The sequence below is a fragment of the Mirounga leonina genome, unplaced genomic scaffold (genome assembly GCF_011800145.1).
Source record: "Mirounga leonina isolate KUSES-001 unplaced genomic scaffold, KU_Mleo_1.0 Mir_168, whole genome shotgun sequence".
NCBI lineage: Eukaryota > Metazoa > Chordata > Mammalia > Carnivora > Phocidae > Mirounga > Mirounga leonina.
Window position 1 is genome coordinate 20,163,362 of NW_023270426.1, and position 25,368 is coordinate 20,188,729.

The following is a 25,368-nucleotide window of genomic DNA, read 5'->3' on the forward strand; positions in this document are numbered from 1 at the left end:
ATGTAAGTGTGGGGTTTAGCTGGGCAAGTCTGAAACCTGGAGTGCAGGCTGCAAGGCTGGAGATATCCAGGCAGGAGTTGGCACTGCATTCCACAGGCAAAATTTCTTTTCCCTGGGGGAAGCCTCCATTTTGCTCTTTTAAAAAGTTTTTTTAATTCTTAAAAAAATTAATTTTATTTTTTGAGAGAGAGCGCGCATGAGCGAGAGAGAACAAGCAAGGGGGAGCAGCAGAGGGAGAGGGAGAAGCAGACTCCCCACTGAGCAGGGAGCCTGATATGGGGCTGGATCTCAGGCCCCTGAAATCATGGCCTGAGCCAAAGGCAGCGGCTTAACCGACTGAGCCACCCAGGCACTCCTAATTTTTTTTTTTTTAATTATTTTTAAGTAACCTCTCCACCCAACAGGGGGCTCAAACTCAAGACCCGAGATCAAGAGTCGCATGCTCTTCCCACTGAGCCAGGCAGGTGCCCCTCCGTTTTGCTCCTAAGGCCTTTAGAGCAAAGATTGGGTGGGACCCACTCAGGCGATCAAGGATAATCTCCCAAACTTCAAGTCACCTGGTTTGGGCTGCGAACCGTATCTATAGAGATAGCTTCCTATCTCTATATCAAACACCTAGGTTAGTGTTTGATGGAATCACTGGGTACTGTCGCCGCCGAGCGGACACATAGACCTGACCCGCGGCAGGGCTGATAACGAAGGCCTGCTCACAGCCGCTGCAAGGAGGAAGTGGAACCCTGCACAGCGCCCCGGGCACAGCCTCTGGCCTGAAGACCTCCAGAGAGCGAGTATTTATTTAGAGCTGACTTGGAGCCTACTTTGGGCTAGGGACTTTGCGCCCACTCTTTGAGTTACTCTTGAATAGATAGGGTTCTGCAGCCGGAGAGGCGTGCAGGCTGTGGCCGAGAAAGAGTCCCTAACCTCCAAAAAGGACCTGCAAAACTGTGTGTCCTGTGTCTTTCATGGTGAAACCGTCTCCCAGCTTTCAATCAGCCCCTCGGAAAACGAGGGGCTTGCGGCCACGCTGGCTGCTCGCTGCGCCTTCAGTTAGCGTTCCTTCAGCGCTGTTTTACGATCCTATCACAGCGCGCTCTTGGGGCTTGTGATCGCGTTCTTGCCACTCGGGATGAAGCCGCCCTTTCTACCTCTTGTGATGAACTTGGCAAAACTCTCCCTGACATCCCTTGCCGTGTCCCGGAGGAAGTGTGAACAAGGCAGGGCCGGCATCTTCGCCTCAAGGCCTGGAGAGAGGGTGTGAGGGGGCCAGGCGTGGGCGCCGGGGGGACGGGGGGGGGCGGGGAATGCGGCGCCCCGGGCCCCAGTGTCCCCGGGCCCCAGTGTCCCCGGGCCCCAGTGTCCCCGAGCGGCGCGGTGCGGCGCCTTTAAGGTCCGCTGGGGGCGTGCTAGCCGCGGCCGCGGGCGCTCGGAGAGGTGAGCGCGCGGCGGCGCGGAGACCGGGCGCTCGGAGAGGTGAGCGCGCGGCGGCGCGGAGACCGGGCTCGCGGTAGGAGCTGCGGGGCGCTCGAGGCTCCCAACTCCTCCCCCGACACGCGGGCCGGCGGGCCACGCGCCGCGGACTCGGACTGGGCACCGGCCCGGCTCCAGGAGCGCGGGGCGCCGCCGCTCCGACCATGGGCAGCTTCCAGCTGGAAGACTTCGCGGCGGGCTGGATCGGAGGTGAGCCCAGCCCTGGACGGGAGGGAGCGTCCCGGGAGGTGCGTGTGCCCGGGAGAGAAAGAGAGACCGGCCGCGTTTTCAGGCCGTGCCGTGGTGGGTCTGGGAGCCCCGCACCCGTGCGCCTCCACCACGCGCGCAGCGTGCGCGCCGCCTGCTACCGGAGTGCCCCGCCGCCCCGCGGCTGCTGGCCTCGCTGCCCCTCGCCCGCTGCCCCACCCGCGTCGCGGGTTCCCCCGGAGCTGCGGCTTTGCCTCCGCGTGAGGACCGGGCGACCTGGCCCCGGTAACTATTAAACCGGCCGTCGAAGCCGACAGCCAATGGAGCGCCCGGGCGCGCACACACCCTCCGGAGGCCGGCTGTGCGCCTGAGTGGGGGGACGCGGCTGCAAGAACTTGCGGGTGAGGGTGGCGATTGTCCCGGGCGCGGGATGGGGAGCCCGGCTTCGCGGTCAGGCCGGCCCTAGGGGGCGCCCCGGCTGGAGGGTGCGGGGCGCGCCGAGCTGGGAGCCCAGCGCCTGGCTGCAGGTGCCCATTGCCAGATAGGAGGAACCCCTCCTGTTTTCAGCCTTTATGGACTGTCACTGCTCGCGGCACTCTTGGACCCGCTCCTGCCTTGGAGTCGCTCCTGGAGCGGCTGTCTGCTGGGCCCGGGATGGGTCGGCTTGGGCAACAGTTGCATCCATTTCCTTGCTTCTCTGATCGTCTCTTTACAGTAGGTTTATTTCTCTACTTTTGTCAGCTACTGACGGGGTGTGGGGAGGGTTTGAGAAGCACTAGCACGTATTGTAAAATATCTTTCTTTTTGGCCATCTAAGAGAATCATCAGAAAAGGGATGTTGGCAAATGCAACCCCTGCCCGAAGTCAAAAGCAAAAACAAAACCAAAACCTGAGGTGCTGAGACAGAGGCTATCATTAATATGTTTGTGCCCCACCGAGTGTTCTAGGAATGAAGACCAGGAGATTTATAGGAAAATGAAACAAATAAAAAGAGCAACAGATCAGATAGCGTTCCAGGATCCCTTTCTGAGGGCTGCTCCTGCCTCTGTCCCCCAGCAGGTGGCTGCAGGGCCCCTGCTTCTTGCTGTCATGAGCAGAGGAGGTCCCTTTCACCATAAGCAGTTATTTGGCACAGGCTTTCTAGACCTTCCTCTCCTAACTTTACCATGGGGCGGGGGGCTGTACCCAGAGACCCACTAGCTGTGTTCAGGCCCTCTTTGGACAACTAACTATCAGCCATTCTGGGGGAGAGCCTTCCGTACTTAAGGCTATCCCCTTACGTAGCCAGACCAACTTCAGTCGGGCTGTCCTTGGCTGGGTTTGAGGGTAAGGCTGTCCGAGTAGCTGCAGGTCTCTGATGACTCCGGGGCCCTCCCCAAGTCACACAGTAAGTAGTGGATTGTCCTTTATTCTGCGATCGTCCTCACTTTGTTCATGTTAACATTTTGTTGTTGTCTTTTGGTTTGGGGGTTTTCTTGCTTCCATGAAGTGAGGATGAGCGTCGTAACAATACTCAGTCAGGTGCTGTTGAAGTGCCACAGGTATTTTTAAAACAACTTCACTGAGGCTATTTTATGCATCATAAGATATACTCATTTCAAGTATACAATTCGGTGATTTTTAGCAACCTTACCAGTGTTTCAGCCATGTCCGTAAATTCGTTCTAGCACATTTTCTTCCCCGGTAAGATCCTTCATGCCCATTCACAGTTAAATTCCATCCCCTCCTCCCTCTGGGCAACCATGAATCTACTTTCTGGCTCTATAAATTAGCCTTGGTCTCATGTCTATTGATGTATATTTCTTTGTAGCCCCAGTGAGGTAGCTACAATGATTATATCCTCATGTTACAGACGAGGAAATGGGTACACAGAGACATTCAGTGACTTGCTCAAGGCCATGCATCTAGCTTGAGCCCTGGGATTCCAACCCAGACAGCCTGGTTCCAGGGCCATCTTAACCCCTGTACTCATCTCTAGGTGTTTTCTTTCTTAATGAACTTGCAGAATAAAATTCCACCATGACATCCTTTACATTTTGTTTGAAGTTTTACTGGTCCGTGAGGTCCTCAGGTCTGGAAACCAGTGACCTGACTGTCCCATTTCTGATCTTTGCATTCCCTGCTTTCAGATGTGTGGGCTAATGAGTGACCAGGGAGATAAACATCCAAGGTGAGCTCTGAGGCTGCTTCCCTGGACTAAGGGATGCCCACAATGAAGGGGGCACTCACTAGTGAGCAAGCAACTAGAGTCTGGGGACCAGAAGTCCTTTCTTCCCTTGCTGGGAGGGGCTCCTACAGAGTGAATACTCCAGCTTCCCTCTGCTTGTCACCTTTCGGCCTCTGCCCACTTCCATGGGAAGGAGGGGCTGAGAGAGGTCTGGTGGTTCTAGATGGAACACATGTCTGTTCTGGGGTTAGCTGGTTCCTCTGCCCCTCTCTCTACCTGTCTCATATTCCAGGACTGCCTTACCAGGTTAAATCACCCCTGCTAGCAGAGACGCTTCATTCCTCATCAGCGTGGCAGGGAATTTATTCTAGAGGATTGGTTGCTGTTTCAACCTCACAGTCACCAACTTCGACAACAAGGGCTTCTTCATCTACATGACCTCAGGGCAGTCTTGCTTCCCACTGAAGCTGTTTGGGCCTTGTGACTCTGTGTGGATGGGCATTTTTCTGTGAGAAGAAAAATTCTTCTTTAATTTAATTTAAATTTAAATTTAATTTAATTAATTTAATTTAAAGAGGGCTTCTTTAAAAAAACAAAACAAAAACAAAAAACAAACAAATAATAATAATAAAAAAACTGGATAGTGACAGCATCTCTTTTTGAACAGCCTATAAGAGCCAGGACTTTGCTGGTACTTGACTTTCATTAGCTCATTTCATTCTTACAATGGAACTGTGAGGTAGGTGCTAATATGACTCCCACCTACACCTGCTAAAAGTGAGGTCTAGAAAAAGTGAAGTAACCTGTAGGTAACCGAAAAGTTTCTGGGTTTTCTCTTCACACCTTCCCCGCTTTTCTTTGAGGTAAAAATCACATAACCTAGAAATAACCATTTTCAAGCATCCAATTCAGTGGCATTTAGTGCATTCACGGTGTTGTTCATCTGTCAGCTCTGTCTAGTTCCAAATTTTCCTCATGCCCAAAGAAATCCCTGGATCCATCAAGCAGTCACTCCCGTTTCCCCTCCCCCCAAGCCCTGACAACCCTTAACCAGGTTTCTGTCTCCGTGGATTTGCCTGTTCTGGATAATTTGAGTAGATGGAATCAGACACAATGGGACCCTTCTGTGTCTAGCCTCTTGCACCTAGTGTACCGTTCTCAACCTTCATCCGCACTGCAGTATGCTTCGTTCATCCCCACTGATGTCCAACAAGATTCATCAGAGGGATTTACCACATGGCATTTACCCACTCACGCACTGATGGACGTTTGGGCTGTTTCCACCTTTTGGCCGTTGCAAATAGTCCTGCCGTGAACATACGTGTTCATGCACTTGTTCCAGTGCCTGTGGTCTCTTCTTTTAGGTCTCTCGCTAGGAGTGGAATTGCTGGGTTGTATGGTGATTCTTTGTTTCACTTCTTGAAGAAATGACAAGCCATTGCCACAGTGGTTGCAACATTATACATTCCCATCCCAACATGCAAGAGTTCCAGTCCCTCCATATCGTTGCCAACACGTACTGTTTTCCTTTAAAACAGAACAACAACAACAAACAAACAATTATAGTCATCCTAGTGGGTATGAAGGGAATCTCCCTGTGATGTTGATTTGCCTTTCCCTAATGACTAATGGCGTTAGGCATGTCTTCATGTACACATTGGCCATGGGTATATTATCTTTGGAGAAATGTCTCTTCATGTCCTTTTCTCATTAAAAAAAAAATTTGTGTGGGGGGGGGTCACCTGCGTGGCTCAGTCGGTGGAATGTGTGACTCTTGATCTCAGGATTGTGAGTTCAAGCCTCCTGTTGGGTGTGGAGCCTACTTTAAAAAAAAAAAAACTTTTTTAGTTTTAAGTATTTCTTATAAATTCTGGATACTAGACCCTTATCACCTATATGATTTGCAGATATTTATCCCCATTCCATAGGTTGTTTTCACCTTCTTTATAGTGTCCTTTGCTGCACACAGGTTTTTTTTTTTATTCTTATGTTAATCCCCATACATTACATCATTAGTTCTAGATGAAGTGTTCCATGATTCGTTGTTTGTGCATAACACCCAGTGCTCCATGCAGAACGTGCCCTCTTTAATACCCACCACCAGGCTAACCCATCTTCCCACCCCCCTCCCCTCTAGAACCCTCAGTTTGTTTTTCAGAGTCCATCGTCTCTCATGGTTCATCTACCCCTCCAATTTCCCCTGCTTCATTCTTCCCCTCCCGCTACCTTCTTCTTCTTCTTTTTTTTTCTTAACATATATTGCATTATTTGTTTCAGAGGTACAGATCTGAGATTCGACAGTCTTGCACAATTCACAGCGCTTACCAGAGCACATACCCTCCCCAGTGTCTATCACCCAGTCACCCCATCCCTCCCACCCCACCCCCCACTCCAGCAACCCTCAGTTTGTTTTCTGCAATTAAGAATTCCTCATATCAGTGAGATCATATGATACATGTCTTTCTCTGTTTGACTTATTTCACTCAACATAATACCCTCCAGTTCCATCCACGTCGTTGCAAATGGCAAGATCTCATTCCTTTTGATGGCTGCATAATATTCCATTGTATATATATACCACTTCTTCTTTATCCATTCATCTGTCGATGGACATCTTGGCTCTTTCCACAGTTTGGCTATTGTGGACATTGCTGCTATAAACATCGTGGTGCACATACCCTTTCGGATCCCTACTTTTGTATCTTTGGGGTAAATACCCAGTAGTGCAATTGCTGGATCATATGGTAGCTCTATTTTCAACTTTTTGAGGAACCTCCGTACAGTTTTCCAGAGTGCACACAGGTTTTTAATTGGTATGACACACAGTTTATTTTTTCTTTTGTGACTTGTGCTTTTGGTTTCATATCTAAGGATCTCTTGCCATTCTAGGATCAAGAAGTTTTCCCCTGTGTTTTAGTAAATGATTTTTATAGTTTCAGTGTTTCCATTAAGGTCTTTGGTCAATTTTGAGTTCATTTTTGTATATGATATGAGGTAAGGGGTCTAACTTCATTCTTAGGCATACGGATACCCAGTTGTCCCAGCACCTTCACTGTCCTTTTTGGGGGGTGCTTGTTTCTAGAGGCAGAGCCCACATTTTACTTCATTTTCTATGCCTTCCCCAGTGCCTGGGCTGGTGCCTAGCACATTGCTGGGGGATGGGAGGGCTCTGGGAACTGGGCATTGACTGAACGAGGGGATGTGAGTGCCCGAGCCGTCTGTCTTATCCCAGGAGCCAGCCGGTGCACGTGAGGAGTCCAGGGGCTCAGTGACCAGGTCGTCTTCTTTGATCAACAGGTGCAGCGAGCGTCATCGTCGGCCACCCTCTAGACACGGTCAAGGTACTGCGGCCATGTTTGCCATTACTTCTTGGAAAGCGGCCTGGAGTGAGTCTGCCTCCAGCAATATATCTGCTGTTTCTGATCCCAAGACAGTCTCCAGCCCAGGGCCGAGGTTCTGTGCCAACCCCGGAGGGTGCGGGCCTGGAGGACTGGTTTGGAATCATCCCTCTCCTCTCGTTACTTGGCAGCGAGTTTGTTTTTGTGAATGCCGCATTTTTGCCTCCAGGTTCTCAGGGGCTGTGGGGGAGGGCCAGGCAATGGAACGGATCCCCTGCCAGTCTCAGCAACTGAGGAACCGGGAACGGCTTCTGGCGTGAGGTGGCATCTGAGTCCAGAATTTAAGGTTGGGTTTCAGGTGATGAAAAAAGATGTTCCAGGCTCAGAGAGCAGCAAGAGCTAAGGCACCAAGGTGGGGACGCTGTGTGGGGGTCATGCTTGGGAAAAGCCAGCATGGCCGGTTTGGCTGATGCATCAGGTTTCTGAAAGCAGCTATAGAGCAGAATCCAGGGAAGGTGGGTCAGCACTCAACCCTGGGAGGCCTTCACTATCAGATTAGGACTGCGGACTTGGGTTGGGAATGGGAAGCCATTATAACTCTGGGAAGCGCAGGAGGTATGAGGACTCAACAGGGCCATCTGGTGGGGGGGGGGGGTCATCCACGCCCCTTGTTCTACAGATGGAGAAACTGGCCCAGGAAGGGGAAAGGGCTTGCCTGAGGTCATGCCAGGTGTTAAAGCATTGAGGAGTGAGGGAGTGAGGAGCTCTACGAAAGGACATTCTTTGACTCCACGCCCATCCCCGCCCCCTGTTCCCAGGAGTGAGCAGGACTACAGAGCCATACCCTGGGAGCACAGCTGGTCCCAAATAGTGCCTTCTCACCCCTGACTTGCACATTTCTATCTAAAGCTTTGCCTGGATCGTGCACTAAGAGGAACCGCTCAGGCTTTTCCCAAGTGGCTGCTATAGTCACTCCCCCCCCCCCCCCCCGTCTTCTTCCCTGTATGACAGTGGGCCCCTCCTAGGGCAGAGACGAGGCCTGCTTTCTTCTTGATGGGGGATCAGCCTATTTGTCTTAAATAGCTTAAGATCTTTCCTGGCTCTTTGTGTCCCCCGTATGGGCCCTGCTTTTTGCTCATACATCAAATGCATACCGGACACTTTCTGTGTGTAGACGGTATGGGGATAGCAAGGCATCAGTTGTAGACAAAGCAAATCCAATCCCTGCCCCTGTGGGCCTTCCAGCTATATTCCCAGCACAGGCAACCTCTGTGTCTCCCTGGTTAGAACATCCTTCCCTTACCCCCAGCTTGGCCAGGGGCTGGTGGAGCTTGTTGGAGGTGCCCCCTCCCTGCACAGGCAAGTCTGGCCGCCTGAAAAGGCTGGAGTGCCCCTCCTTCTGTCCACTCTGCCCCTTGAGCCTCTGAGAGAGCCCTTCCTGATGCATCAAATCCAGTGTCTGCCCAGCCTGAGAAATTCCTCGCTCAGGGTACCAGCCTGGTGATGCCAGCCTTCATGGCTGGCCTGGGCCCAGCCCAGGGATGTGGCTCAGGGCCCTTGTTACTCCCCAAAACATGCTCCTTCCTTCCTTTCTTCTGGCTGACATTTTCTCTGGAGTCCCTACCTGAGAAAGGTCCGGGCAAGAGCTTTAGAGTTGGAATAATCTGGAGTGCGGTCTCAGCCTGCCTACCTACTCTCCTGTGACCAGGGTGCAGCATTTTACCTCCCCAAGCCTTGCTCTCCTCATCTGAAAAATGGGTAAAGAGCACCTCCCGACAGGGCTGCTGTGAAGATCGTCCCTGTGGCACTGAGCATAGAGCCATGAGTGAGCCATTCCTACCCTGATGAACACACATGCTTGTGTGTTGTGAGGGACTTGTGACTTGTCCAAGGTCCCAGGCCTTGCCTTGGGAAGAGCCGAGCTAAAAGCACCTGGGCTGCTAACCCAGGTCAGAGGCTCCTTCCCTGCCTGTGGATGTCCCATCACTGGTGGGAGAGTCAGCCCTGGCTGCTTGGTGGCCGTGAAGCTGGGATCCGGATTCTCACCTGACTCTCTGCCCACATGGTGCATTTCAGGTGTATGCCTGATGCAGTGTGACCAGGGTTTCCTGATCAGGGCTCAGCCGCCTTTAGACCAGCTAGCGAACTGTAAGAGAACAGATATGCGTTGTGGTAAGCCGCTAAATTTGTCATAATTTGTTACAGCAGCTATAGGACAACTAATACAAGAAGTCAGCTTTCTCCATCTGTAAAACGGGGACAGTACCCAGGCCGAGCGGCATTTGTGGGATTCTGCGAGATAAGTTCTGGAAGAGGCCCAGTACTTCCCCAAGAATGCAATTGTCACACACTAAATTCCAGCCCCTATTGTAAGGAGGCCCTGGAGGCGTGTGCTATGTGGCTGGCCTCCGTGGCAGCCTCCTCAAGTGTTCAGCATGGCTGGGGGGGCCGTTGCTCCATGGTTTTGAAACTCTTGTGTGATCTGGGTTTGACTCCTGGGTTGAGTTTCCTCATGTACGGTTTGCTTGAGTGACTCAGGCATTGGAGTTTTTCAGTGGAACTTGATCCTTCTTGGGGCCTCAACCTGTGGATTCAGTCCCCAGAGGCAGCCCTGTCAGCGCTGGGGCCAGTGGAGAGAGCATTCACCCCCACGCCAGCCTTAAATGGGGGAAGAGAGGGAGGCCTGTGCCCACGTCCCCTCGCCCATAATCTTGTCCAGGTTGGGGATACCCCACCCCAAGGTAGAGCTCTGTGGGTCTGCTCCACCGTGAAAGCCCACTTCTCATCTCGCTGCGCCTTCCCCCATGTCTTCACCTCCAGACAATTAAATACTGCATTTTCCCTCAAGCAGCCCACACTTCTGACCCCCAGGTCTGTTTTTCCCCATGGTACTTGTCATCATCAGACATAAATATTTGCTTGGGAATTGCCTTTTTTTGACTCTTTTTTTTCCTCATCCCCACTTGGTTCTAAGTTCCACGAGGCCAGGAAGTTGATTTCCTCTACTGCTGAATCTCCTGAGTGGAACAGTGGCTGTTGGAAAACAGGCCTTCAATCATACAGGTTGAATGAGTCAACCGCTACATTTCTTTGATTATGAAAGTAACACTTATAAAAACATATACCATTTACCTATCATGCCTGTGAGAGTGCTACAGATTTCCCATGGATATCTGGGTCTCTAACCCTGTTGAGATGAATGCCAATGAAGCTCTCAGCCATGCTATTAGCCAAGGTGGTTAGCTTGGGGTTGGGGGTCAGGGAGGGAGAATGTGGAATTTTTTTATTCAGAAAATTTATTCTCCTATTGTGTACTTAAAATTATTTTTAAATTACGTAAATTGAACATAATGAAAGTGACCCCTGTCTGTCATAGGAAAGTTGGAAATGAACCACCATTCAGTGTAGAAAAACATCGCCCGTGATTTTCACCTCAGAGACCAACACTTTTATGATGTGTGTTCTGCCAGAGTCTTCGCTCCTTGTCTACACACTGAGCTCAGGCTGTTGGCATGACGTGTTAGTCTGCACCCTGGGTCTTAGTCCTCATGGGACCCTGGTTCGAGGGGGTAGGGTCCGGTCACCCCTTCTGTGGTTCTCAGAGTTCCTTCTTACCAGATTCAGGGGGGGGTGCCCTGGCACTTTTGTGAGGCTCCTCAGACCCTCTGTGGCTGTCTGCCGTCTGTTACCAGAGCCAGCCTCCATTAGGGGACACATGTCTTCCCCTCCAGCCCCTCATTTAGCCAGTGCAAAGGGGACATATGCCAGGGCCATGCTCAGCGTGGGGACAAGAAGGAAATATGAGACAGCCCTGCCATAGAGAGGGGGCCCAAATAAACCCAAAGTAAACAGACAGAGAGATAACGCCATTGCAACATTGAAGCTCAGCCCCCAGAGATAAGCAGGACCTGGAGGAAGAGCCTTCTGGGGGAAGGAAGAGCCAGTGGAGAGCTCAGGCAGGGAGGGGGAGGGGGAAGGCGAGGCCAGGGACTGGGGGATGTGCCACATGGTAGGCACAGAGGGCAGGGCCATGGAGGAAGGGGCACGCAGGGGTGAGAGGCAGGCTCGGTGTCTACCCAGGCCTCTTTGACACTGGTAGAGAGTGAGGGGTTTACTCTGAGTCTGATGGGAAGCCACCAGTGAGCTGTAAATAGCGATTCGCTGTTGTCAGAAATGATCAGTGTGACTGTTGTGTAGACGCAGGCCAGGGACTGAGAGGGAAGCAGGAGGCCAGTGGCGAAAATAGCCCACCGTCCAGGTAAGAGATGAAGGGGCTCTGGAGCCACGAAGGGAATCCTTAGGATGGCAGAGTGATGGGCAGCAGATGGGGCAGAGCCCCGGAGTAGTGCTTGTACTCAAGAGACAGGGGTCACATGTCCCCCAACAAGCATCATTTTTGAACAACAAATGGACTTTTGTTCTTCTCTCAGACCAAGACGACTTCTGCCGCACTCAGCAAGGCTGGAATGGGACACTGAAGGAGGCAGTGTGGGCAGAGGACAGAGCACCAGCCTGGAGGGGACAGAAAGCCAGCCCTCCTTACTGGCTCGGTCGCTTTGGGCAGGGCCTTCCCCTCTCTGGGCCTCAGTGCCACAAGCCTAGCATCTCTGGGGCAGTGAGGGCGTGAATCATCTCGGCCTGGGCCCTCACCTCCTTGCATCTCTCCGCAGACTCGCCTGCAGGCCGGCACCAACTATGGAAGCACCCTCAGCTGCATCCGCACAGTGTATAGGAGGGAGAGTGTAAGTGCCTCTGGGGTGGGCGCTGGAGCAGTACCCCTCCGGGACTCCTGCAGAAGGCTCGAAGCCTGCCCGGGGCCTGGGCGCCGTGGCCATAGCCCCAACCCCAGCCCGTCAGGCCGGAGGCCTGTTCATTCCTGCTCATCACATTTGGCTCGGTTTTGCCTCCTGTCTCCTCATCTCACACCACACCTCAAATATTGTGTGTCACCCAAACTTAACCCTGCCATCTTGTGCACTGTTACTGGGGGGGAAAACTGATTTTGTGGAACCTCTCTGGAGAAATTCTGAGGAATCTAGAATCACAGAGTGGAAAATTCCTGCAGAAACAAGGGGACCTGTCAGTTTTCACAGCCAGAGTCGAGGCCGGTAAGCCGTGCGCTCACAGGCTTCCCTTCATCCAGGGTGGCTTTGAGCCAGGCACTTGGGATTCCAGATGCCCAGAGCTGGCTTGTCCCTCAGGTTGCTGAAAACCAGGGGACCCAAGGTTTTCCTTTCCAAAGAGGAAAACCTGAGTAATATTTTGTGGAAGATGTATCAGGTGCCCTTCTTAAGAATGAGGATATGCTTTCGGAAGACTTTCTAAGGCCCTGCCTTGGGGAATTTAAAATACATTTTCTAATTAATGATGAAATGACTTGACAATTTAAAGAAATGGTCAATAGCAGCCCTGGGCTTTGCCTTGAGTCCCTGGAAATGTGGCCCCGTTGTCGACCACCGTCTCCACAGCCTCCATCCTAGCGACTACCCTGGGGTTCAGGAGCCTCCTGCCTGCTCCTGGACTTTTTCCTCAGAGGTGTGTTTTGTGTCAGGGCGTTGCTCGAACTCTCTTGCTGGGCTGCTTTACAATGGACTGCAAACTTGGTTCAAGCTGTGCAGGGTGATGTGTGATTCCCCAGTTCTCTGAGAGGTGGCCATTGATTCTGTCCACAGTGCCTGCCAGCCACAGTCCCAACCCCGGGGCGTTTTGTGGGGACTGTGGGCATTCCTTGGAGACACAGCCCCTCAGGGCTAAGTGGTGTCCCCACGTTATCTGAGGGAGCTTGTTTTGGAAGAAGAACCTGAGGTGGGGTGTGTGTGTGTGTGTGTGTGTTTGCGAGGTGTCCTAGCTCTGGCAAATAGGATGCACAGACCCAGGTTTGTGTGCAGCCTGCAGTTGGGACAACAGCTTCCTGGTACTTTTTCATTTTTGGCACAGGGCTGAAAGTGAATGCTGCCCTGACTCCTCCAAGGGCCTGTGGAATATTCCAGATCTCAGAGGAGTGTTTGTGATGTTCCCCCGAGAGTGCAATGTGGAAAGGACCCTCTCCTCTCAGCCTCCAGCACCCTCTGCTGTGGTCTCTGCTTATGTGTAGAAGAAGCCTCTTGGTGCTGTCCTTGTGGGAGCTCCCCTTCCCTTAGACCCTCACCACACACTTAGCACGTTGAATTTTCATCACCTGTCAGTTTATCTGCCCCCTCTCCCCCGAGTGTGGGTTCAGTGAGGGCAGCGAGTATTTCGTTCTTACAGTTGTCCCCCAGGGCCTGGCACATGGCAAGTGCCTTAGAGAATGCTTTTGGTTGAGTGGCAAATGAGGAGGGTATGGGGTGCCCCGCAAGTCCACTACCCACGAGGGCTCCATGCAGCCTGGTATCTTTCCAGCCCAACAACGCTGCCACTCTGCTGGCAAAAATGGGTTCCAGGCCCAGGGCACCCTGACTCAGGAAACAAAACTGCCTACAGAAGCGGGTTCTGCCCTGGGCCAGAATATGCCCTGCCCGGGAATGGAGAGCGACTCCTCACCCACCTGGTCCCCGCCGTCAATCACCTCAGCATCCTTTTTTTATTCTTGTCGCTGACATAATGATTTATTTTTCCCGTGGTGTCACCTCACCAGCCTGCAGCCTTCAAGAGGGCAGGGTCTGTGCCCAGGACCACACGGGGAGCCCGGCGCCTGGCCTGCAGACGGCCCTGGGCCCTCATGCTCCTGCCCCCTGGTTTTCCCACAGGTGTTTGGCTTCTTCAAGGGCATGTCTTTTCCCCTTGCCAGCATCGCAGTCTATAACTCGGTGGTGTTTGGGGTCTTCAGTAACACGCAGAGGTTCCTCAGCCAGCACCACGCCAGGGAGTCCGAGGCCAGCCGGTCCCGCACCCTGTCGGACCTTCTCCTGGCCAGCATGGTGGCCGGTGTGGTCTCTGTCAGCCTGGGGACGCCCGTGGACCTCATCAAGATCCGGCTGCAGATGCAAACACAGCCATTTCAGGAAGGTAAGAGTAGGGGAGGGGGCCTGGCGTCTGGGCACCTGTGGCCCTTTCCTGGTCCACCAGATCTGGGATGTGGTTGCTAATCTCCTTTTCGTTGAGCAGAGCATCTGCATTGTCATGTAAGAGTCTGCAGTTAGCATTTTGATCTATAGTAGACACTGTCATTAATTATCAATTCCGTGCCAGGCACCTGCTTAGAGCTCTGGGTACGTTCTCTTAATTTGTCTTCCTAACAGTTCTGTAAGGTAGGTGCTGTTACAGTTTTCGTCTTACAGAGGAGAAAGCTGAGGCTCCCAGAGGTGAAGACACTTAGACAGGGCCACACAGGCACTGAATGACTGGTAGGTGAGGACCAGCGACATCATTAGCAGTGTCCAGCACAGAAGGAAAACGGGGGATTCCTTGTTCAAAATTTAAGAATTTTAGAAGAGCAACCCAGAACATTAAATCAGGCCCGGGGCCCTGAGGGACTCAGAGGTCTCAAAGCCACACCTGTCCCCATCCCCAACACCAGGGAGTGCCGCCACGAGGCCTCACCCCTGCACCACCCGCGGCAGGGGGAAGGGGTCGCTCCTCTTCCCCTCCTCGACGTTCTGGTTTGAGCTTCATTTCTCGGTGTGCTAGACAGCCCTCCTGCCCCATTGCCGAGTCTGTTACTTCCTCCCGCCCGAGAAAGGAATGTGTGTGTCTTTGCTGTGCTTTGGATAATGGAGGATGGAAAGAATGGGAAGGCACTTGCTGTGCAGAGTAGAAAGTACCAGCTCTCGAGGAAAGATGAGCTCGGGTCTTAGACAGATTTCAGTATCTCCAGGTTTGGTTCTTGGCTCCGATGCCACTCTGTCTCTTCAGGCAAGATTCTGCTCCTGCCCGGGCCACTGTCTCCTTCCTGCATAATGGAAGGGCTGGATTTGTGGTCCTTCCTGACACCCCAGATATCTGATCTGGGCTGACAGCTCTCCTGGATAAGACCCCTCTCCCTGGCAGCCTTCTGAATGGCCTGCATGTGAGCCCTCTGCCACAGAGGCTGGGCTCAGCTGGGCTCCACAGCCAGAGCCCCGATAGTGCACTCGGGAGCATTGTCCAGCCCAGCCGCTGTCCTGCACCCAGTCCCGGCGCCTTGATTCAGTCTGCACATCTTGCCCAGCCCAGGAGGTATCCAGGACAAGACTGCACATCCCCTGAGCATGATGCTGGTATCCTCACTGGGGCCCATGGAGAGCCTGGGACCAGCTGTCCTAAGAAGTTGGGTCATGCCTGGGGGAGGCTCAGTGCCCGCGGGCCCCTGGTCACTGTCGGCATGTGGGGTGATACAGGACCACAGCAGGCTGGCTCATCCTGAGGGTTGCAGCCTACCCTCCTTGGGGCCATTCAGAGAGATACAGGGCAAGGGGAGCCCACCTCCATCTACTTGACCTACTGAGCCATGCCTTGGTACAGTTTAGTTTCAGCAAAGGGTGGCGTCTCACAGAAGCGTTTGAAGCTCGCCGATCTGGTCCTGTCCCAGAGACAAAAGCAAACATGTTGAGGAATGAAGGGCATCGTGAGCAGATTGAGAACCAGGAGGCCTGGCCCCCAGGTTGGCATTGGGCTCTCTCAGAACAGCTTGTGTCAGTCCCAGGGGCAGAGGAAACCTCTCTCCCTAAGTCTTCAAACTCGTTGGGTCCAGATGTTGGCAGAATTACCAGTGATGGGTCTCCTCTGCTCCTGGGGGCAGACCTGCCTCCTTCACAACTTGGGCACTTTGACCCGGGAAGGGGAGGAGGAAGGGGAAGAGGAGGGGTGAGGCGTGCATTTCTCTATTGGGCAAGGGGAGGCACAGCCAGCCTGGACACCAGGGAGCTGTTTCTGGAAAAATGCCTTCCTTAGAAACACCTGGGACACTTGGAAGCAAATGAATTGATTCCATCCTCTGTCCTGTCCTCCTCCACCCCTCCCTTCCCTGCAGAGGGTGCTAGAATGGTAACTAACTCGGCAAGCCAAGGCCTGAACTACAAGGGATGCTGAGGCTAGGCGAGAAGCCTCTGGAGCTTGGAGGAAGGATGGGAGGCAGTCAAGGAATGGGCAGACCCAAGAAGGTTCCCAAAGCTGGGTGTGCAGGGGCAGCCAGTTTTAGGGATGGGAGCAGCCCCCATCAGCAGCTGCTAAAGCTGCCAAGACACTCACCGTATGCCTGATACCGTGTGTGCCCCGTTTACTTAACACCCACCATAGTACTGTGAGGTCCATATGTCCATATGGCTGCTAGCCCTGTTCATTTACCCAACATGCTACGTATGCACCTGCTATGTTCCAGACACAGAGCTAGGAGCTAGGGACGTAGCACTGAACAAGAGTCTACATCCTAATCCTCCTGTCATGTTCTTTCCAGCAGACAGGAATTGGGCCACTCCAAATGTGGTGGTGGGGAGGGAGCAGGACAGGCTGGGGGTCAGGAAGGGCTTTGAGGCAGGTAGTAGGAGGGTAGAGGGATCGGTGCAGATCAGGGCTGTGCACCTGGTCAGGGACGCATTGAGGGTTATCCCTGCCTGCTCGCCAGGGCCGCGAGAGCCCGAGGTGTAGCTCTCCGCGGCTTGAGGTTGTCAGCTCATTGTTGTGCCAGAAGGAAACCTGTTCGCTTTAGTCGATCCCTTGAGGCAGCGACAGAAAGTGAGCATGTGTTTACTCTGTCCTTTTCAGTGTGCCAGGAAACTGGCCTTGTGTGAACCCCGAGAAGGCTCTCAATGGGAAGCCAAGGGAGGTTCCTGCAGGCCAATGTTTCTGAGCCCTGCAAAGTTCCAGGTCATTAGCACCTGGGCCTGGGGACTTAGCAGGCAGTGCAGAGATAAAGGAGACAGGCAGCTTACCTGAGCAAGTGCAGGCAGGGTAGAAACCGAGATTGGAGGGTCTGTCTGAGCCGTGCTCCTCAAGCCTCTGATCTGGGCGAAGCCAGGTCCCAGCATGGGGGGTGGGGGCAGAGTAACCAGTATTTACTGAGCCCTTCTCCTACGCCAGGGCCTAGTCTAAGAGCTCTGCAAGTGTTTTATCTTTCTATCAACCCAATTCCTAGAGGTTAACAAAGGGGAGCCTGAGGCCTCAGCAGCTTCTGTAGCTGGCCTTGGGTCACTCTCCTAGTAGGAGGTGGAGCTAGGATGCAGCCCCAGGCATTCTGACTCAGGGCCCACTGATGCTCTGTTGCTGTTTCTGCCCTGGGATTTTGTGGAAGCTGAGAAGACAGCAGCTTTGATAACACCTGGGCCTTTGCACAGACTCATCACAAATCTAGCTTCAAACTTGAGGGAGGAAGCGGGCTGGGAGCATGTCTCCAAAATAACATTGCTCAAGTAATGGGCACAGCTCATGGATTCCCAGGGATGGGTCTGAATTCCGTGGCTTTGGGCCGCCCCTCTCTGCCTGGCCCACCGTTCCTCACCTCCCACCCCAGCTGCTTGCGGGAAGGTCCTTGGTGGCTGGGCAGGATCGCTACTGGGGCTGGAGCAGGGCAGGCAGGCAGTGCTTTCTGCCAGGAATCTCCCCAGGAAGGGAGGAGGATGCGGTTTCCTTCTACTTGTACCTCAGAGACCCTCTAGGCCAGAGATGGAATCTCAAAGACTCACTGGGACCAGGGAGGTAACATAAGCGAGCAGAGGTGCCTGGAAAAGGTACCCTCTTCCATTTATCTTGACACCCACAGCCTTGCTAACCCATGTTTCATTTTTCCTCTTTTGATCGAAACTGGACACAGAACATCTTTCACTTTCCGTATCACTCTGCTGTTACAAAAGCAGCAACTCCAGCCCGTGTCCACTCTGGTGCAGGGGAGTAATAGGGAGTGGTGGGGACTGTGGCAAGCCCACATCCTGTCCGAGGGGTGCCTTCGACTCTGTTCCAGCTCATGTTTGCCACATGGCCGGGATTGGAAATTGCCAGATAATTTAATTAAGAACAAAAGCAGATGCAAACACCACACCATGAAGCCCAAAGCAGTGCGTGGGCGGGTAGTGTGGGGCTGGTCCTGGCTGCGAACTTGTGGTCTCGGTCCTGGGTCAGGCCTGCTCTGCAGGGTGATTGTGCTGAGATGGGCATTTCCAGGCAGCCTCGGGCCAGGCATGTGGTTTGTGGCCTTACCCCAGAACGGCCTGACCACTTCCTGGGTGGAGGTGATGGGCTGTGAGGGACTGCGCCCGTATACTGTGCAGGGGGCTGGAGGCCTCTGGCATCTTCCTTTGGGACATGTGACAGGGAGAATGGAGGCCGCATTGAGGTAAGAGGTGAGCTTACCTGAAGGCTTGCAAATATAAAGCCACTGAGCTCATCCTGATGATCTATTAATGGTGACCAGTCGTTGAAAATGTACACAAGCTAGAACATTCAATGTGGAGGGAGAAAATGTCCATCCACCCAAATCCAGTCACTGTTAATACATAAATGTGTTTCCTTTTCCTTTTCTAAATACATAGATTAAATATGTTAAGAAGTTGTACTCAGACAGTTTCATGTCCTCTTTTTAACTCAGTTTTATAACACACATCTTCCATAATGTTATGGCATTATGAAAATGGCATTTAAAATTATTGGCAAGAGACGACTAATATTCAAAATAGACGTGCAGTATTCCATCACCGTGCCTGTGTGCGCACACACGTATCGAGAGGGATGATACAGTGTGGCAAAAATTCAGTTTCTGGAGTTAGGCTACCTGCTTCTGGTCCTCCCTCCACCACAACCTGGGAACTCTAGATAATTCCCCTCACGTCACCAGGCCTCCGTTGACTCATCTGCAAACCTGCCGTCGTCACAGTAGCTCCCTGTAACTGGGAGAGAACAGGATGACAGACTGCACGTGACGATCCGAGCATCGTGCCTGGCACCCCGCACACCTAAAATAAATGTTTGCTGTACTACACTTAGGTCGCCACCTTCCTAGTGAGGGACATTGACATTGTTGCTGGTTCGTCCTCTTTTAAACATAGTGATGTGATCGGGAAATCTGTCCATACGGAGTTGCCCTCCTTGTAGGATTATTTCCCTAAATATGTGGGCTCTTTGCTTCATGAATGAGTCAAAGGGTCTGGTCATTTTTAAGATTCTTGGCCCATACTGTGAAATTGTTATACAGAAGGGTTTTTTTGTTTTTGTTTTTTTTTTTTTAACCACATTCCATCAGCAGTTGCTGAAGTTGGGAGGGAAGTTCCATGTGGCCCCCACTGGGGTTGCATACTAAACAGCAGTTAGCCCTCATGAAAACTGTTGCAACTTCACGGAGGTTGCTCCTGGCGCCCCTGCTTGGCAGCAAAGAGAGGCTGGCCTGGGTTCAGTTGGCTGTGGCCTGCACTATAAGGCACCGGTGGAAAAACCCTCCCTCTGGAAGTCATCCTCGCCCTTTGTGTGGGCATGAGCCTCCCTGGGTGCCCTGCTGGGCCCGAACTGGAATTCAGGGCTGTGGTCCTGGAGGCGGGCAGTCCCTCCACTGCCCGGGCCAAGTCACATCCCGGAGGCCGATGGCCAGTGACACTTACTTCTCCCCAGTCTGGGAGCTTTTGGTCTGTGTTTTCATGGAGAGCCTCATTAATGTGCAAATCACAAAGGCCTCAACACCCCGGGAGGGCAGAGTTTGGGAACTGGAGGAGAACTCAGCATTAACTCTGTGCCGACCGACCGTCCTATGACTGCACCAGGCCCCGTTGGAGACAGAGTGCTGAGTGTGCCACCTGTTGGGACTCACTCTCTGGCTCCTTCATTCACAAGCCTTTCCCGAGCTCTTGCTCGGAGCCAAGCAGAGTAGATAAATCAGAGGTATCAGGCACACAGCCCCTGCCTTCAGGGAGCGCACAGTCTGGTGGGGAATCAAACGTGTAGCAGAATGAGAAGGGCCTGTGGAAGGCTCTGGAACCTCAGAGTCTGGCTCTGCAGGTCAGGAAGGCTCCAGAGAGGAAGCGGCCACTGATGGGGTGTTGGAATACTGGCTGGGCTTTGGAGATGGGCACGTGGGAATGGAGCGATGTTTCGGACTGAGGAGCACTGTAGGCACAGGGTCGGAGTTCTGACTACAGTGCGGGGAGGGGAAGGTGCAGGGGGAGTTGTGAAGAGCTTGGATTTCTTAGCTGAGGGTGGGCTTAGGTGGCCTTTCAGCAGACAGTGAGGCATCTTGGGCAGCAGAATGACCCGAGCAGAGCTATGTGGGAGGAAGGTGGTTCCTTCAGGAGAGGTAGAAGGGGTGGGGAAAGTAGAGGTGGCGGGTTGATTTTGGGGGCTCTGCCGCAGACCAGGTGAGAAACGGGAACAGGGGCCCCAGGGCCTTGGGCTTTGGGAATGGAGGGGGTGGCTGATTGGAGGTATCGGTGGTGGAGAATCAGTGGGGCCAAGCAGGAGAGAGGGCAGTGTCTGAGATGGCCCAGGACTGCACAGTTGGGTGACTGTGAGGGAGGAGTCCCTCCCCACCCCCCCAGCCCCCCCAGGGAATGAAATGACAGGTGAAGTGTGTGAGGCAACACTTGGTGTGGGGCACGTGATCCATACACACTTGTTGTCAGTGCGGCTGTTTTGGAGCCTGGCAGGAGGGCAGGCTTGAGCGAGAATATGCCGAGTCTGGCTTGGTTTGTGTGCCAGGTGTCGCCGCTGGAATATCAGGGCTGGAAGAGGAGTCTGGGCTGTGACAGAGAAGGGACAGCTGAGGCCATGAGTGAGGTGCACATGCAGGTGAGCTGCAGAAAGGAAGAGGTGGAGATGAAGGGGAAGACTCAGGAAGGACTCGGGGAGGAGCTCCCGCAGCACCAGCAGCCGTGGTCCTGGCTGATCCCATGCCATGTGAACTGTGCTAACGCATGCCTGCCATTGCTGGGTAAAAGAGGTGCCGTCATTCTCTTTCTCTTCCAGATGGGGAACCTGAAGCTCAGGTTGGGTTTCGGGTCCGTGCTCCCTCAGGTGGGACTCACTGCAACCGGGCATGGCCCCGGGCCGTCCACCTCCACTGCCCCCGCAGGCAGAGTCCTGGGAAACTCTTGTCACCAAAGTAGGCAAAAGGGAATCAAGAGGGGAGAATGAATGGCTGAATTGGGAGGTGACACTAGGGACAGAGAGCAAGGGCTGGGCAGGAAAAACCTTTTGTTTCTGGGCCGGGAGAGGAGAACAAAACAGACAGTTCAGAGAGAATGTTGAGGGCAGGAGGAAGGAGGTTGGGAGAGCCCTTATCACAAGGCCTGGCACTAGCGTGTTCAAGATGACCTGAACAGAATGAAGGGGACAGAGTGTGGCCAGGATTTGAGGAGAAGGTCCTAATTTCTGAGCATGCCTAGGCAAGATAAATAGGGCTGGAATGGTAACATCAGAGAGGGCCACAGGAGGGGTGGACCTGGCTGAACGAGATCATCAGCCACACACCAGAACACAAAGGCCGTCTGAGCCCAAGGATCCACATGATGACAAAATGCGGTGAAACCATTTCTCTGATTTTTCTGAATCTTCAGCAGTGTCTGGCTGGGAAGGTCGCCAACTGTGCCTCAGAGGCCCTCACCACATCAGTTTGTCTCTTTGGCAACATAGTTTTATTGCTACCATAAAGATATGTGGCTGCCAAGAAAAACACTCTTCTTTAGGCAGGTTGGCCTTGGGGAGGAGCAGGCTTCTGATACAGCAGATTTTTCAAGACTTTCCCATTGCAGGACAAGAATAACTGATGCTAAGCTCCCTGAATGTTGCTCCATTTAACTCCTGAAGAAGAGAGTCTGTGTGGGGGGACAGGAGGAATCCTTGGAGCATGACAAGGGACTGGAGACAAGCCAGGACCATACAGCCTGAACCTTCTTGTCAAGTAGGCTGTGGGCTGCCAATAGGAAGTGAGGGCTGGAGCCATAGCAGCCCAAAAGTGAAGGGAGGAAATTTGTGAAGAGGCCAGGCATTGAGCCATGTAGTTCAAGAGGAGTCCCTGAATTCTGGATGGTTTGGCTGAATCTTTCCCAAACTGTGGTCCCACACAGCTAGCAGAAATGAATGACGGTGCATACAGTGTAACACACCATTGTGAGGTTACGTACGTGGGTGACACATCCATTTGGTCTTTCAATCAACTGATGAGGGCAGGTATTGTCCTGATTTGGGGACTCAGCACTAGTATTGGTAATTGTTGGCCCTGTGTGGGCATCCACAGCCTTCCACAGTAGGCTTGGCTGCAGGCAGTTTTAGCACTTCCGGAATCTGGAGTCATATCAGGATAGGGATAATAAAAATAGGAATGACTGTTTGCCTCAAGTAAAGTACATTTGCCAACATTGTCACTCAATTTTCACAAAAGCCAAAAGAGGTGGCAGGCTATTTATTCTTCCCCTTTTGTAAGTGGTGGAGGAAACCGAGGGCCAGCGTGGTGGAGTCTCTTGTACCAGGTTGAACAGTAAATAGAAAATGAGCAGCAAAGCGAACCCCAGCTGCTTCTAATCCAGGGCTCTTTCTGCTAAACCATTTGCCTATGATGATTCCTTCAGATCATAAGGAAACTGCTGGATTCTTTGGAAATAGGAACTGGGCAAGAGCTTCCTGGTTGGTAATTTTCTGAGGAAGCTCCACTTAGAGGGAACTGAGAGCAGTTTGACCAACCTGCTCAAACCCAAATCACAGAGCTTCCATGGCATTTTGGAATAGCGCGGTAGCTGGGACCATGATTTAGGAGTTGCTTTTAGGATCTGCAGCCTCTGGCACAAGGACCAGATAGGACCAAGCCTGGAAGAATGCCAGGCATGGGAGGGAACCTTTGGGAGGCCCAAGTCCTGAGAGCTAACCAGTCAGATGCTCACGTATTTATTGAATGGATGTTGAGGCACATACGGGACATGGTGTCAGGCGCAGGGTCCCAGTACTCTGGGAAAAGCCACAGTGTGTTACTCATGTCATCAGGAAACTCACTGCATGGGTTAGGGTAAAACAACATGCTCAGAAAACAATAGCATCCAGAACAGACCTTATAAAAGGGGTAGAGCCTCTGGCATGGGCTGGTGGGGGGGGGGGTCCCAGGTTTTCCTAAGAAAACCTTTTAAATACATTAAATGGGGTCCAACCCATATAATAGCAGCTGTACATTAAGTGCCTTTGGATTAAGAAACCTCATACGGTAAGAAGTTACTATAGATAATTAGTATATTTAAGTAAATTTTTGTTGTGTTCCCCACAATAGCACCTACACATAGGAGAAAAATGGTCACACGTGTATGTGAGTTACTTTAGGAGTCCTGTGAATCTGTAATGCCTGCCAGTTTGTGGGTCCCTTGAAATAAGTCCATGCTCCCAACTTCGATTTGACAGCCCACTGGCCTAGAAGTATTTGAGCACAGAAAACATGGTAACCCTGCACATCACTGACTGGGGACGTGCAGGACCTCACCTGTGGATGGCTTAGTTATTAAGGATTTTCTGTAGAAAGTGACCTGTTGAGAAGTAATGCTGTGTTTTCATTCCACGTCTGACTATACATACACAGGAGAAGTCTCGTGGCACTCTCCCTTCTAAAAAGTGGCCAGGCCTTTGTGTTTCTGAGGGCCGGCCCCCTCTCAGTGCAGTGGATCAGTGACCAGCCATTGTGTTTCGGCTGACTTTCCTGTTTCCACAGTTATGGCCCATTGAAGAAATTGAACAGCAATATCTGAGAAAGGAAAGAGATGAGACTTCTCCATGCTTGTATCTGGGAAGGGCCCAGCAGTATGTTGTGGCTATACCCCTGGCTTCTGAGAGGCCAATCTGTGGGGACCCAGCCTGCATCTAGGCTGGTTCAGCCCCTCTGAAGTGGAAGAACTCCCAAGACGTGGCTGTGTGGGTACCTGTTAGGATTGGCCAAACCTGGAAACTCCTACGCCCTACAGAGGCACCTGCCTCCAGAGGGACCTCCTCCTTGCTCAGGCAGGGGCCAGTGAGCAAGATACCTTCCCCTGGTGCAGAGCAGTGAAGTCAAACAGCCACACCATGTAGTCTAAGGAATGATGGTCCCCAGCTCCTGTGCCTCCTGCCTCCCAGCAGCACGGACCAGGTAGGCCAGCTGGTCGAGGTGAGGGAGCTTGGAGGAGGGGGGGGGTTTAGAACTGTGTAGGCTCTCCTCTGCTCCTGGATGAAGATTAGGAGCTGGGTAGGGGCCAATTTCATTGACTCTGAGCATCCTGCCTGTCTTGATATAGGGGGCTTGAATTGGTCCTAGCTGAATTTGGGAAAACAAACAAAACCACATGCATCTTGAGTGTTTCAGGTTTTTAATCCATACGTATCATAGGAAAAGGTATAGGGTCTTCATTTAGAGTACAGAAAAAAGTGGTGTCAATAGCAAAGCCTCATGATGAAAAATCAAAATTTGATTCGTAATTTAATCCTCATTTTAGGACAAAAAATTCTAATTAGAGAAACTAAATTCATTTTGTGCCAGAAGAAAATATGCCCTATATGAATCCCTTTACATGCACGTGTATACTTCCAAGCCAAGCCCTGAAGGTTCAGGAACAACAGGCTGAGAGCTGGTGGTTCAGTGTGAGCAGAGTACTCACCCAGCACCTCACCACCTTCCTTGGGTTCCTTGCACAAACAACATGCAGATCCATGGATTTCAGTTGGATGGGAGTTGTGCCTATTTCCAAAAGCTGCTTGCCGGCAACCTCCCAAGTCCATTTTTAAAGGTCACCAAAGTTTGTTTTAAACAGCTAGAGTTACCAAGAACTCTGATTCAGCCCTTCTCTAAGTGGAGCTGCCAAGCCACGCCTCCCCAGGCCCTGTCTCCCATACCCCGCCTCCTGCCGCCCCACGTTGCCCAAGCCGTACCTCCCTGGGCCACGCCTCCTAAGCCGTGCCTCCCCGGGGCCACGCCTCTCAGGCCACGCCTCCCCAGGCCCTGTTTCCCAAGCCATGTTCCCCGGGCCACGCCTCCTAAGCTGAGCCTCTCAGGCCACGCCTCCCCCCCCCCAGCCCCAGCTCTCTGGGCCACGCCTCCTGGGCTACGCCTTCCAAACCGCACCTCCCGCCTCCGGGGCCCAGCCTCGGGGCATCTCTTGGTTGGAGCAACTGATAAGAGTTGCCGCTGTTTTCTGCTTTGTGGTCCCATTTGAATCGCCCGGGGCCACTGTTGCTAATGCAGGTGGGCCCGTAACGACCATCGACCAGTTGAAAGATTTGCTTCTCACTGAGTGACACATCACTGATGTCGCAGAGTTCTTATACCTTGAAAGGCAAGCAGGAGAGGGTAGGTAGGCTTGGAATCTTCGCTGT

The 25,368-nt window shown here is 52.6% G+C and overlaps 1 protein-coding gene across 1 annotated transcript in view; it reads left to right on the forward strand.

Moving 5' to 3' along the window:
* Positions 1–1,583: 1,583 nt before the first annotated feature.
* The window catches only part of SLC25A48 (solute carrier family 25 member 48), a 39,671-nt gene continuing 15,886 nt past the window's right edge, over positions 1,584–25,368 (forward strand). Inside the window, exons 1-4 of the mRNA XM_035014176.1 lie at positions 1,584–1,677; positions 7,139–7,182; positions 11,850–11,921; positions 13,908–14,166. Coding sequence (XP_034870067.1) covers positions 1,632–1,677; positions 7,139–7,182; positions 11,850–11,921; positions 13,908–14,166 — 421 coding nt within the window. The 5' untranslated portion in view covers positions 1,584–1,631. The remainder of the gene's footprint in view (positions 1,678–7,138; positions 7,183–11,849; positions 11,922–13,907; positions 14,167–25,368) is intronic.